We start from the raw sequence: 14396 nt of genomic DNA on the forward strand, positions 1-14396 counted from the left end.
TTAGCGAATTATTTAGTCCACGGCGCCAGCGGCGCCGCGGGCGGTGTTTAGATGTTCCATGTAATCTCCTTGTATGAGCTTTTGCATCAACCTTTTTTGTTCTCTCAGTTTCTCTTTATTATCGCCACTGTGCTAACCCATTCTAAAGACATTTTTGTTGGTAGGTAAGGCCTGATACTATGGAACAGGCCCCTACTAGCCTTCCATTAAGCCTAAAAACCTTCCTCTTCAGAAGAACCTTTGCTTTAAAAACATACTGTCTGTTTCATTCATTCATTCATTCATTCATTCATTCATTCCCACCTCCTCCAGGCCCATCATTGACCATTTTGGGAGGGGTGGGGGGACATCTCTCCCTGGCCAGATCTAACAGAGAGTACTGCAAGCGCTTTTGCTGCCTGGTTGTGACTGGACTAACCAGTTCAGCAGGAGAAGGAAGCCGGGGAACCATACTGAGGTCTAGCCAAGCTGCTTCTTTGGCTAGAGAGTCCAGCTGGTGCTTCCACAGGCTAGCCTCGGACACTGATAAATTCACCAACAATGATAATGCAGAAGTGATGTCACACATCTCTGGGAATCGTTGATAACTCTGTTGTTTTACCATAAAGATTCTTGCAATTCCTAGGGGCAGGGGGCGGAGTGATGTCACACGTCTCTAGGAATTGCCGGTAACTCTGTGGTTTACTATAAAGTTTGTTGTGATTCTTGGGGGGATGATGTCACACGTCTCCAGGAATCACTGGTAACTCTGTGGTTTTACCATGAATTTTCTTGTGATTTCCAGGAAGGATGAGTCACTTCCAGGGTTCCCTCCAGAAGTTAAGTCATGCTGGTGGTGCCTCCCCATATCCCCCCCCCCCAGTGTTAAATGAGGACTCTAATTTTGGAATCAAAAGAAGTTGTCCAATCCTTTTAGCAAAATATTTTCTACATGTTTCTACTTTTCAGCTCCATCTTCAGTTTTAAGAATAGTTGCCTGCTATGAGAAGACACAATGAAAAATATTGATACTTAAGTGTCCACTGCAGGTACTCAAGGCTGGACCCTACATGAACTGTTGTCCAAGAGCAACATTTTCTATTGGGGAAGGGAGTCTTCCATGAAAGGAACTTTGGCATCACCTGTAACCTTACCATAGAATCTTCTCTTAAGCATTGTGCCCTGTGTTACATTACATTTTATATACTTCAATTGGAATTGTCACAGTACAAATTGTTGACAGAAGCATCTGTTCAATAGCTAGTGTTGGTTTGAGGTGGCAGTCTTGTCAAAATTGCTTATTGTTTATCTGGCCTTGTTTTTAACCTTTTGTTTATTTAAGTATGAGAAGGAAGGAAGTGGTCCACTTGTCTAAGAAGAAGAAGAAGAAGAGTTGGTTCTTATATGCCGCTTTCCCCTACCCGAAGGAGGCTCAAAGCAGCTTACAGTTGCCTTCCCTTTCCTCTCCCCACAACAGACACCCTGTGGGGTGGGTGAGGCTGAGAGAGCGCTGATATCACTGCTCAGTCAGAACAGTTTTATCAGCGCTGTGGCGAGCCCAAGGTCACCCAGCTGGTTGCATGTGGAGGAGTGTAGAATCAAACCTGGCTTGCCAGATTAGAAGTCCGCACTCCTAACCACTACACCAAACTGGCTAACACATTTGGATCCCCAGTAGTAATGGAAGTAAGGTCAATCATTGTGAAGGGTGTCTTTCCTATAGGAGTGAAGGGTGTCTTTCCTATAGGTCAATAGCCCCATTTAGTCATAGAAATGAATGCAAAATATCCTCTACTTATTTATTTTATTTTATTTGTTTTTCAATTTATAGACTGCTGCTCCCCAAAAGGGCTCATGGTGGTTTACATCATAGAACAATAAAAACACATAACCCCAATAAAACCTTCCCAAATTATCAGACACAAAAACAAAGGCAGCAGTGGTCACACATCTCGTCCCATCCCATCTTGTTCAGCCTAGTGGGTAAGTTGTCTTTCTGTGAGAGTGGGAGCAGAATTAGTAAGCTTTGGGGGATCCTTGTTCGAAGTGCCAGGACTCCATAAAGGTAAAGGTAAAGGTATCCCCTGTGCAAGCACCGGGTCATGTCTGACCCTTGGGGTGATGCCCTCTAGCGCAGTGGTCCCCAACCTTTTTATCTCTGGGGACTGGTCAACGCCTGACAATTTTACTGAGGCCCGGCGGTGTAGTCTTTTGCCGAGGAACATCGCCGCTGCTGCCTGAGCCCCTGCTCCACTTGCTTTCCCACCAGCGCCCCTTACTTTCCACCGTTGGGTGTCGCTGCCAGCAACAGCTGCACAGTGCCACGGCGAGGGGAAGCCCCAGCCATGGCAGTCGCTGGAGAGCACCAAAGGTGAGCTGGCAGCAGAGTGGCAGGGCAGCCCCTGAGGCAGCAGCCAGGGAGGAGGACGAGGAGGAGCTGCGGCCCGGTAGCAAGTGATCTACGGACCGGCACCGGTCCCCGGACCGGGGGTTGGGGACCACTGCTCTAGCGTTTTCATGGCAGACTCAATACGGGGTGGTTTGCCAGTGCCTTCCCCAGTCATTACCGTTTACCCCCCAGCAAGCTGGGTACTCATTTTACCAACCTCGGAAGGATGGAAGGCTGAGTCAACCTTGAGCCGGCTGCTGGGATTGAACTCCCAACCTCATGGGCCGAGCTTTCAGACTGCATGTCTGCTGCCTTACCACTCTGCGCCACAAGAGGCTCTGGCCTCAACCATACGCCTAGTGTAAGAGCTCCATCTTACAGGTCCTGCGGAAATCCTATAAAGTGTTTTAGAAAGTTCTTCCCCCCCCTCCCCTTTCTTTCTGTACCCTTGGCAAATGCAAGTCTCATAGTCTGTTGGAGTCATATTTCAGACTCATTCCAGTGAAGTATAGCATCAGTGGGTAATTAACACGTTTAAGAACTTGCCAAAAATCATATGAAGATATGGAATAGAAAGGTCACGGAGAGTCATCAGCATTACAGATAAAGGCCGTTCCATTGCTCATGATTCACTGGCGGCCAGCCTTAATGCCAAGAGATGATCGTGCATCCATTAGTGGTCTTGATTTATCAAAGTTATTCGGTCTATGAAAGCCGTGCCAAAATGTTGTTCTGATATAACATTAAATAAGTATCCCTGCAAGGTGGATGGCCATTGGCTTGGGGTTAAATCATTGCTGAGTTAGACCAGCAAGCCCAAACAGAGGCATTGTAGAGTAGAGACAAAAACTAGATACCTTCAAAAGAGTAAAGGATCCCATCAAAGTGGAGGCGTAGTCCACTCCCACCTGCTGATAAATTGTCAAAATAAAATGATTGGCCTGTATAAAACCTACTAAAAGGCAGTAATCATGCCTTTCTATAGAGATCTAGGCATTGACTGGCCCTTCTGAACTCATCAGATAGCATTATCTACATAAAAACACCCAGCAGAGGTGTAGAATTTCTGGAAATTTTAAAACCACCTCCTGCTGGCTCTTCTGTGAAGCAGCATGGAGAAGGAGGAAGACAGACATGGGGAAGAGTGCTTGATTGGCCCTCAGTGGGAGAGGGCCCTTCCATTGAGGGCCAATCTTTGAGGGAGTGCCATCCAACTGAGGGCGAATGAGAGGACTGCACGTCTTTGAAAGGACAGTAAGCTTTTTATATGGTATGATTCTTTCTCTACAAGTCGCAATTGGTGTAGTTGCCCCGCCCCAAATTTTCTTCATTGGACTTGATATTACCCTTTTCTTCTTTCATGTGTGCAATATAACCAGGAGATTCCAAGATTGTCTGATTGTCAGGCAAGAGATATTCAAAGGTGTTTTGCCGTTGCCTGTCCCCACATCATAGACATTGTATTTCTTGGAGATCGCTCTTCCAAGCATTAGCCAGGGCCAAACCCTGCCTAGCTTCTAAGATCTGACTGGATCAGGCATCCCTGGGCTATCCAAGCTGGGTATTCTGCATAGAGATGAACAAGAAGCCTTTGGGATAGTTACCATGGGTAAGCATGTTAGTCTGCAGTAGAACAGCTGGATTCAATTCTAGTACCAGCTTAGAGATCAACATGATTCTGAGGGAGCTTTGACTTTTGAACGTTTATACCCCGAAAACCTTGGTGGTCTCTAAGATGCTACCGGGCTCAACTCTAGAAGCCTTTAGGAATGCTATCCGTGCTGTATCAGCATACTTGACTCCTGGCAAGTTTTGGGGACTTGCCTCAAGCTTTCCTACCAATAGAACGCCCATTTGTGAAGAGACAAATTGAGAAGATTGGATGGGTGGCAAGGGCCACTTTCTGCAGGACGGAGCCGTTGATACAACATAGATGTCACCCACTATTCTCAGCTAAAATCTCTCAGGACATCATCATGGAATTGCATCATTGCCTTGAAAAAGCTGGTGCTGGACCCATCTGACCTGGCCAACTACCACTGAGGCATCTACCACATGGACGACTAAGCCAGGTGTTATGCCATGCTGCCTCTTGGGTTTTGAGCTGGGGATAGTTGCCCCGATTTTGCCCATGACTGCATGGGGAGCCTTTGGCTTGCTCTCCCCCCTGTTTGTCCCCAGGATTTGCATACGTGGATAGCCAAGGAACAGGGAGTCAAAACTTCCCCCTGTTTGTTTTACTCAGCCATCATTGTCATATGGTGGAAACTCCCCAGTCACCTTCCAGCACCATTTGAGCTTCCCCCCTTCAAGTCGGAAATATTTTCTTTTAATTGTGTTGAAACACAAAACCATCACAACACAAACAAAGGGATTTTAAAAATGTGGCCTGTTTATTGTGCCACCCCCACCACATACATGCAGACAGTCCCCGATCTCAGTCAAACGAATAAAAAATAGAAAGAAGGAAAGGTGCCTACCAAACTGGGCAGCAGGTGTTGTCACTTCAGAATCGTGTTCTAATTCTGATCTGACATTATTTTTTAATTAGTTTGTGAGGGTAAATGATAGAAGTGATTCTCAGTGGGAGCAATGCCTGACTGGTGAAAGCCTGAGTTTCCCCCCTCACACCCAGCCCAGCCCTGATTTGCACACTGATGGATCCCAGGGCAAAAATGGAATACAGAGAAATCTGTGCAGCATTTATATTTTAATTTATATTTCAATATTTATACCGCCACTCTGGTCAATAGCCATCTCGTGGCGGTTTACAGATAAAACCATAAAACTGCAATACAAAACCCCATAAAAACCCTTATGCAAAACAATAAACAAATGGTGGCATAGTCAAATTGTCTAGCCCTTCTAAAGCTCAGCCCTGTTGTTCCAGCCAATGGGCCAATACTGATAACCTAAACAGTGGGAAACCTGGAGAGCACCATCAGTGTCCTTAGCTCTTCCGGGAGCTCATTCCACTAGGTTGGGGCCAGGACTGAAAAGGCCCTGGCTCTCGGCAAGGTCAGGCGAATGTCTTGGGACAACCAGCAAATTCATACCTGCAGAGTGAAGAGCCCTGTGGGGGGCATAAGCAGATAAGTGGTCCTGCAGAGGGCCTGAGGGCCTGAGTTGGGCTAGGCCTGGGACCCCCCTGGACCGGGCCCAGTATCATATGAAAGTGGGAGTTAGCACCACATGCAAGCAAGTGGTGATCACAGCCTCATCCTTATTTTGGAAGACATCCCAGTTTTGCATTGGGCATTTTGGGGTACGGCGACTGACCATGTGGTTGTGGGACAGCTACAGACTTTCCAAGATGCAACATCAGCTCTTGACCCGTTCCAGTCTGATTTCCGACCTGGATATGGGGAGGAAATGGCTCTGGTCACCCTGACAGACCACCTCTGAAAGTAGCCGGCTTTAGGTGGGTCGGCGCTGCTGTTCTTTCTAGATCTGAAAGCAGCATTCGACACTCAGTCCTGCGCTGCTAGCCTAGTGCTGACATCGAGAGTTGAGACACAGCTCAGCTGGTCTAAACTTTTGGGCTGGGTTGACATAGGTATGTTGATGATATCTAGATACGTCCTTTCATAACTTGAGCAAAGTGTTCACGTGAAAGGTCCGCCCATGAGGCTGTAAGAATTATCATATCAAAAAGTAGGGCACAAAACAACCAAATCCACCATGTTTAAACCTCAGCATTTCATGGCGAAAACAGACCATGTGCTTAAATCTCTGTTTTTGAATGCAGGGAGACAGAAGCTCTTACTGCTTCAGATCGTGCCTCTAAGGGTTTAACGGGGCATTTAAATTTCTTGCTGGCTATTGTTAAAAAGTTATCATTTCAGCTGCTACACAGAGACGTTTCCCTGTTTTTCGATATATGTGAAATGCCAAAGTAATCCTAATTGTTGTTCTTCCGAGGTTGCTCTATTTTGGAGCGCTGTGTTTTGTGTATTATTTCAGAGCAAAAATAAGGCGGAGCAGACTGAATTCCCGTTAAAATTAATTTTAAAGGAAATGAGTGAAGGAACACAGTCATCTGGCTTTCATTGTGAAACCCATTCATCTAAGAAATTGAAAGCATCCACTGCCAAATCCTTTTGCATAATTTTCAGCTGAACTTCTTAGGGTAGTATCTTCCCCTCCACACACACACACAGTCTTCAATTTCAGAGCAGCCTCTTTCTGTTGCTTTGAAACTAAATTGCATTACGGACATAAGAAAAACCTTGCTGGATCAGACCAGTGGTCCATCTAGTCCAGCCTTTTGTCTCACACAGTGGTCAGCTAGTTCCTCTGGAGGGCCAATAACATGACAGAAAGTCTGAGGCCTTCCTGAGAGCCCTGCTGGATCAGACCAGTGGTCCATCTAGTCCAGCATCTTGCCTTACACACTGGCCATCCAGTTCCTCTGCAGGACCAACAACAGGGTAGAGAGGCTGAAGCCTTCCCAAGAACATCAGAAGAGCCCTGCTGGAAAAGGACCAGTTGCTCATCTGGTCCAGCATCCTGTCTCACACAGTGGCCAACCAGTTCCTCTGGAGGGCCAATAAAAGGACAGAGTGGTTGCAGCCATTCCCTGATGTTGCCTCCTGGCTCTGGAATTCAGAGGCTTACTGCCTCTGAATTTGGAGGTTCCCCTCAGTCACCATGGCTCACAGCCATTGGTAGATCCCCCCCTCAATGAATCTATCTAATCCCCTATTAAAGTTGCTTATTCCTGTGGCCATCACTGCATCCTGTGGCAGGGAATTCCACATTTTAATCACTCTCAGTGTCAAGAGGTATTTTCTTTTGTCTGTCCTGAACCTAGTGTCTATCAGCTTCATTGGATGCCCTGAAGTTCTGATACTTTGGAAAAGTGAGAAAGATTTCTCTTGGTCAACATTCTCTACCACATGCATAATTGTATAAACCTCTGTCATATCCCCCTAGTCATCTCTTTTTTCAAACAGAGAAGTCCCAAACTCTTCAGCGTTTCCTCATAGGGAAGACAATCCAGTGGGCAGAAGACTGATTGATGTTTTCCTCGAAGTCAGTTTCTAGGTGTCACGGTCATGTGATCTCTCCCATGATTTGTGGTTGACCTGAGTGACTCCATCTTGAATCAATGTGTGTTATCTAGGTGTCTCTGTAACAACCCTGAACTGTCTGCTTTGCTCTGTGATTTAGTCTTGCAAATAACTCTGCTGGGCTGTGTTATCTCTGGGAGGGGAACTGTCTAAGACCCAAGGCCAAGACAACCCGGTTATCGTCTCTGGATGTGAGCCCAGGCTGGCATCTGTGGGAGGGGGGCTTTTGCTCTCCGGGAAAATGTACAGCTTTGGGCGGGAAAAGAGAACCATAAAAGTGCTTGCTGTATGTGTATTGATCAGATTCGACTATGAACGTTGAGGTGTCTTGATCTGCTAGCAATAAAGCTTTCTATTAATCCAGAAGTGTTGTTAGTCAGTTAGCCCCTGACACTAGCTCCCCTCCCCTTTTCTGGATCTTGTTGGCTGTTCCTTGTATGGACCTTGTAAATAGAAGGTTCCATTGGAATGACAAACTTTTAGTGAGAATAAAGTTTAATTTTTTTCATCCACTTCCTTCAGGTGGCTGAAAAGTCCTTTCATATTATAGCTAGCATTGATTGGCATTGTTAGTTGGGACTAGTCTGATCTTGTCAGATCTTAGCTGCCATGCAGAATTGGCCCTGTTCAGTACATGAATGGGAGAGCATCAGGGAATTCCAGGGTCCCCACTGGTGGGCTTCCTGCTGGCACCTGGATTTTGACCAGTATATGACATAATGTTGGACTGGATGGGCCACTGGCCTGATCCAACATGGCTTCTCTTATGATCTTATGTCTGAGGCAGTGATGCTCTGTTTTTTTTTTGTGCTTGGGGGGCAGGAGCGGGAGGGCCTCTTGAGTTCTCTCCTCACTGGTGGACCTCCTGATGGCATCTGGATTTTGGCCAGTGTGTGACAGAATGTTGGACTGGATGGGCCATTGGCCTAATCCAACATGGCTCATGTTCTAACATTGCTATGCAGAAGGAGGAAATTTAAAAACACCTTTGTTCAGAAACACAGACAATTGAAGGCTTTTGTATATACTTATGTATATACAAAAGGTTCCCATTCCTCCATTCACAGTCTTTGAGATCCACTCTGAGGGCATCTCCTTCATGATAATACACCTTAGGTTCACACAGCACTAGAATGAAGAGATTTTTTGGTCCTACCCAGTTTGCCAGATTATAAACTGCTGCTTTTAACCACTGCACTAAGATGACTCTAATCTGGCGAACCATATTTGATTCCCTGCTCCTCCACATGCAGCCAGCTGAGTGACCTTGGATAGTCAGACCCCTGATATTGCTGTTCCCACAGAGTAGTCCTGTCAGAGCTCTCTCAACCTCATCTACCTGTTATGGGGAAACGAAGGAAAGGCAAATGTAAGCCGCTTTGAGATTCCTCTGGATAGAGAAAAGCAGCATATAAGAACCAACTCTTCTTCTTCTTCTTCTTCTTCTTCTTCTTCTTCTTCTTCTTCTTCTTCTTCTGGTCTGATTCAGTCATGTGTGCGTTCATGTGTGTAGACCAGTATTGTTATTCGCTGACAAGAGAATGGGCATATTTAAGGCAGGGGGGGGGCAACTTTTGTGAGCCTGCATTTTATCTTCAGTCACACAGTGAAGATTCTTGTGCTGAGTCGAGAGTTGCTGACAAAGCCATGTTCCAAAGAAATCTGCACCGCCATTTAATGAATGCATGCATTTGATTGTTATACCACCTTCCGGGTGAACTGGTGAATCAAATCTGTTGGCGAATCCAATCTCCAGTGGCCAATCAGACGCTAAAATTCTGAAAGAAAGAAAAAAACAGATACAAATGTAAACGACAAAAACACGAGCCTGCAGAATAATCTCTGGCCAAGGGTGGTGTTTTTGCGGGCTTTATGACATGATTTCCCTGGCGTGGGCTCCTTGGCTGGTTTAAAGAGTTTCTGAGATATTGTATGCGAAGCTCTTTGAACACAGAACGAATCCTGTCTCGGTACGAGAGACCCTGGCACGAGAAGGTTGCTCTATGTGCAATAATATTTTGTCACTGTTGTTAGGGGAAATTCTTTTAAAGCAAGAGTTCTTACAAGAGCTTGTTTAGAAAGACGGATGCCTGCACCGGAGGATCGTAAGACAAGATTTAGAGTGGCTGAATATTGTTTCCCCCCCCCCTCCTCTCCTTTGCAGACAAAACGTGGATGCATACTCCCGAGGCTTTATCAAAGCATTACATTCCCTACAGCGCAAAGGTGAGAGCTCTGCTTACTTCTGTTATTCTCGCTCGCTCGGGCATCTGGCAAACCTCTCGGCTCTGAGTTTGCTTTCCTGTTGCAAAAAGTGCAGCCGACTCGTCGTGGTTCAAAAGGGGCCAGGAATTTGGGATCCAGTAGAATAATTCGATTGCAGCTTGTTTGGTGAGTTGAAGGGGGGGGGGAGGGCTTCCTGATGTAGATGGTATACATATTTAGGAAGACGGGTACAAGCCAGATTTGGACTTGAGCAAGTTTATTTCGTGAGGGGACCCCAGAGAACCTGAAGCCTGTTTTGCCCAGTGGAAGACTGCAGATGGACAGGCGTTGTCCTCATCAGTGCTGATAACACCAACCCATCCCACCCGATAAACTGCTACTCTGTGCCTTAGAGCAGGGGTAGTCAACCTGTGGTCCTCCAGATGTCCATGGACTACAATTCCCAGGAGCTCCTGCCAGCAAATGCTATCAGGGGCTCATGAGAATTGTAGTCCATGGACATCTGGAGGACCACAGGTTGACTACCCTTTTCTTAGAGCAGGGGTAGTCAAACTGCGGCCCTCCAGATGTCCATGGACTACAATTCCCAGGAGCCCCCTGCCAGCATTCGCTGGCAGGGGGCTCCTGGGAATTGTAGTCCATGGACATCTGGAGGGCCGCAGTTTGACTACCCCTGCCTTAGAGGTTGCCCGTAGAAGTATGGTTTAAGTCAGGGGTGGCCAAACTGTGGTTCTCCAGATTTTATTTATTTATTTATTTAGATTTCACACACAGACAATCTAGAAAAATCTATAATAATCTAAAATAATAATCTAAATAATCTAAAGAAATACATATTTAGATTTAGATTTATTATTTAGATTATTTAGATGTCCGTGGACTATGATTTCCATGAGCCCCTAGCAGGGGCTCATAGTAATTGTAGGCCACAGACATCAAGAGAGCTATGATTTGGCCACCCCTGGCTTACAATCTTCTCAGTTAGAGTTTGTGTTATTGTCCAGTTTTCCTTCCAGTAAGCAAAGCACTGACATTTGTTAGTATATGTAACTATTTCATTGGCTCAACGTTGGTGATGGTACCACTTTATTCTGCTCGTTTTCGGCCTCACTTGGATAGTATGTTCAGTTTTGGGTACCACAGTTCAAGAGGAACGTAGACAAACTGGAGCATGTCCAGAGGAGGGCAACAAAGGTGGAGAGGGGTTTGGAGACCAAGATGTATGTTGAAAGGTTGTGGGAGCTTGGTCTGTTTAGCCTGGAGAGGAGACGACTGAGAGGGGATCTGATAACCAACTTCAAGTATTTAAAAGGAGGGATGGACCAGAATCAATGAGATGAAATTAATTCAAAAGAAATTCCGTCTAAACCTCTGGAAGAAGTTCCTGACAGTTTCTCAGTGGAACAGGCTTCCTCAGGAGGTGGTGGATTCTCCATCGGAAATTTTTAAACAGAGGCTAGATGGCCATCTGACAGAGAGGCTGATTCTGTGAAGGTTCAAGGAGGTGGCAGGTTACAGTGGATGAGAGATAGGGTTGTGAGTGTCCTGCATAGTGCAGGGGGGTGGACTGATGACCCAGGAGGTCCCTTCCAACTCTGTTATTCTATGATTCTAAGTTGCATCAGTGGCACTCATCACAGTGATATATACAGAAATCAGAAGGAATGTCCAGTGGCAATTTCTGTGGAGGTTTAAAAGAAGTGTTTTTGGTTTTTTTGTGTGTGTATTAACTACCCAAGGCTAGGAGTTCCAGTACCCACATGGAGCTTTTAGCTCTCCTAGAATTTTAGCTTAACTCTCAACTACAAAGTGAAAATAGTTGCTGTAGCAAGCGTACTCTGGCATTGCTTTGAGAACAAGATGCTATTCAATAAGAATAAGTGTAGAGTTCTGCATCTGGATCTCAAAAATGAGAAGTATGCATACTGGAGGAGAGATACACTTCTGGGTAGCAGTGTGTGTGAAGATGATTTTGGGATACTTGTGGACTAAGCTAAATATGAGCAGACAGTGTGATGTGGCGGTAAGGAAGGCAAATGTATCATATGATCGTAGAGTTAGAAGGTGCCTCCAGGGTCATCTAGTCCAACTCCCTACACAATGCAGGAAACTCTCAACTACCTCCCCACCCACAATGACCCCAGTATCATGCCCAAGTGTTCCCCCCTGCCAAAAATTGTTTGTGTCACTTGTGTAATGCGAAAATAAAAAAGGTGAGTGGAATCTTATCAACAGAGGCATCACAATGAAATCGTAAGATGTCATAATCCTACTGTGTGCTGCTTTGGTCAGACCCCACCTGGAGTCCTGTTTGCAGATCTGGAGGCCTCACTTCAAAAAGGAGGTGGACAAAATCAAGAAGATGCAGAGGAGAACAACAAAGATGATCTGGGGCCTGGGGACCAAGCCCTATGAGGAAAGGGACTTGGGAATGTTCTGCCTGGAGGAGGTTGAGAAGGGACATGATGAATGTCTAAGCATTTGAAAGGTTGTCGCTTAGAGGAGGGCTAGGAGCCGTTCTTGTTGTCAGCAGAAGACAGGACCCACAGTAATGGGTTTAAACTACATTTAGAACAGTATTTTCACAGTCCGAGTAGTTCAGCAGTGACTTCTTTGGGTAGTAAAAAGTTCTAGTTCTTCAAGTTCATTAGTGGAATGGCCTAAGGAGGTCACCGGTGGTCTTCAAGCAGCAGCTGGACAGATATATATCCTGGATGCTTTAGCATTGAGCAGGGGCTTGGAGTAGATGGCCTATTTGGCCTCTCCCAACTCTAGGGTTCTATGATTCTGTCTCAGCTGAGCTCCCTCTCCAGGCTCTGCCCCCAGATTTCCAAGAATCACCCAGCCTGGATTGGACAACCCTACCAAGGGCCACCACATCACAGGGCCTAAACAAATAACTAGGTCGTGAGAGAGACACTAAGACTCCACTCAATGTGAAGTGCAATAGAGCTGCTATCTGTGAGTGAAGGTTGAATATTTCCCTGGAACCAGATTCATGTTCTGAGCACCTAATATTTTTCCGGTGACTGAGATATATGGTCATTATGGAGACAGTGTTTATTAGCCTGCTCCCCAGATCCAGTGCTTCCCGTCAAGGGATAGAAGATGATAACTAAAATGGCAGGATGAAAAGGTGTGCGGTAGAGAGGGTCCGACTACTAGGAACCAGAAGTCACCTTTAATTCCTGAGACTTGGCAAGGCATTGCTCATACACTTCAAATCCTTTTTCCACATCAATCATCATCATCATCATCATCATCTGTACTATAAATAAAGCCGGAGAGGAGTGGTAGGAGAAGTTGGGACTCATTGCCTACCTGTTGGGGCCCCTGGGGAGTCACTCGCCCTGGACCACCAATCAGGCAGGTGATGGCCCACCCCTAACTGAATCCACATCCTTGAGTGGCACTAGGTTTCATGAGTCCCCATCTTTATCTATTTAAAAATAAAACCTTCCCAAACTCCAGGGTGATCCAATTTGATTCCCTTTTGGTTCCCATTATTGTTTGAGTTCCTTTCCACTTGACACCACATACTTACCATAGTAAGGAGAGCTCCCAGCCGTACAAAAGCTTAAGGTCCCAGAGCAAGAGCGGAAATGTGGTTGCTTGGGCAGGAGTCCATAGTGCAGTAGGTTAGATGTTGTTCCTGTAAAGGCTATGGTTAGAGTGAAGCCATATGTCCTCCTGCAAGGACCATGAAATGCAGGTCCAGAAGGAAGACTACCCATTTCTTTAAAGTGCTGCACCCGGTAATGGTGGATAGAACTCTACAAGATCATGGTGGTTCTTAGCCTTGGATGTCCTGAGGGGTCAGTTGCAGAGAGATATACAGTGGACTTGGGTATGTTTGGAGGGGGGGAGGATGAGGGACAGAGTCTACCCAGGAAGGCAAGGTTGTTTGCAAGAGAATTGACAGAGTCTCCTGTCGCTCCTGTAGTTTGACAAAAGTGGGTTCCTGGAAATGTCTCAGCAGCCTCATTCTAGGGTGTGGCCAGGTGCTCAGCATCGTTCAAATCTTCTTCACATGGGAAGGAATAGTCAGTGCTGCGGTCCATGACACTACCTGGCTTTCATGTTGCCATAGGACTCATGTCCTGATCAGCCAGGGATGACATTTCCCTTTTCCCTGGTGACCTGAAACCTATCGCAGTAGTGTCTACTAGAGCTTGAAGCCAGTTAGAAGCACAAATCTGTGAGCAAGAAGGGGGTGTTCTCTTTCCTATATCGGATTGGAACATCTCGTCATCTTTGACTATTCCAAGATGGTGTGTTGTTTTAATTCCCTACCTCTTCTGAACTGAAAGGTCACTTTGCAGTCCCTTCCCCTGATCATTGGTGTTTTTGTAACATGGGGAAGATACCTACCTCAGCAGTCCTTGAATCCACTTTATTTAGTGAAGCAAGACAAAGATGGATAACCCCAGTGCTAAAGAAGAACAAATGTATGAAAAGTGTTCTGTTGATTTTTGACACAAAGAGGACTAAGGCAAGAGTTGTAACAAGTTATTCATTTAGTCCTTTGATTCTGTGAGCTTTAACGGGTAATTAAACCAATGGGGAAATAATCCTGTTTAAAATATTTGATTCTTTAAAAACCCACAGTGTTCCAACTGACCACATATTTTCATTTAAGAAAACATTTCTTGGCACATTTCACTAGAAAGAAATGCATTTTAGGGCTGAAATGCCTATGGACTTTTCCTAATGTAGAAGCCAGGGGTCTT

The 14396-nt window shown here is 45.7% G+C and overlaps 1 protein-coding gene across 9 annotated transcripts in view; it reads left to right on the top strand.

Annotated features, from left to right (window-relative positions):
• The window catches only part of GULP1 (GULP PTB domain containing engulfment adaptor 1), a 267536-nt gene that overhangs the window by 158311 nt on the left and 94829 nt on the right, over positions 1-14396 (top strand). For all 9 annotated transcript variants that reach the window (XM_077319443.1, XM_077319442.1, XM_077319440.1 and 6 more), the window contains one exon: positions 9605-9666. In XM_077319443.1, coding sequence (XP_077175558.1) covers positions 9605-9666 — 62 coding nt within the window. The remainder of the gene's footprint in view (positions 1-9604; positions 9667-14396) is intronic.

The sequence above is a fragment of the Paroedura picta genome, chromosome 2, assembly GCF_049243985.1.
Source record: "Paroedura picta isolate Pp20150507F chromosome 2, Ppicta_v3.0, whole genome shotgun sequence".
NCBI lineage: Eukaryota > Metazoa > Chordata > Lepidosauria > Squamata > Gekkonidae > Paroedura > Paroedura picta.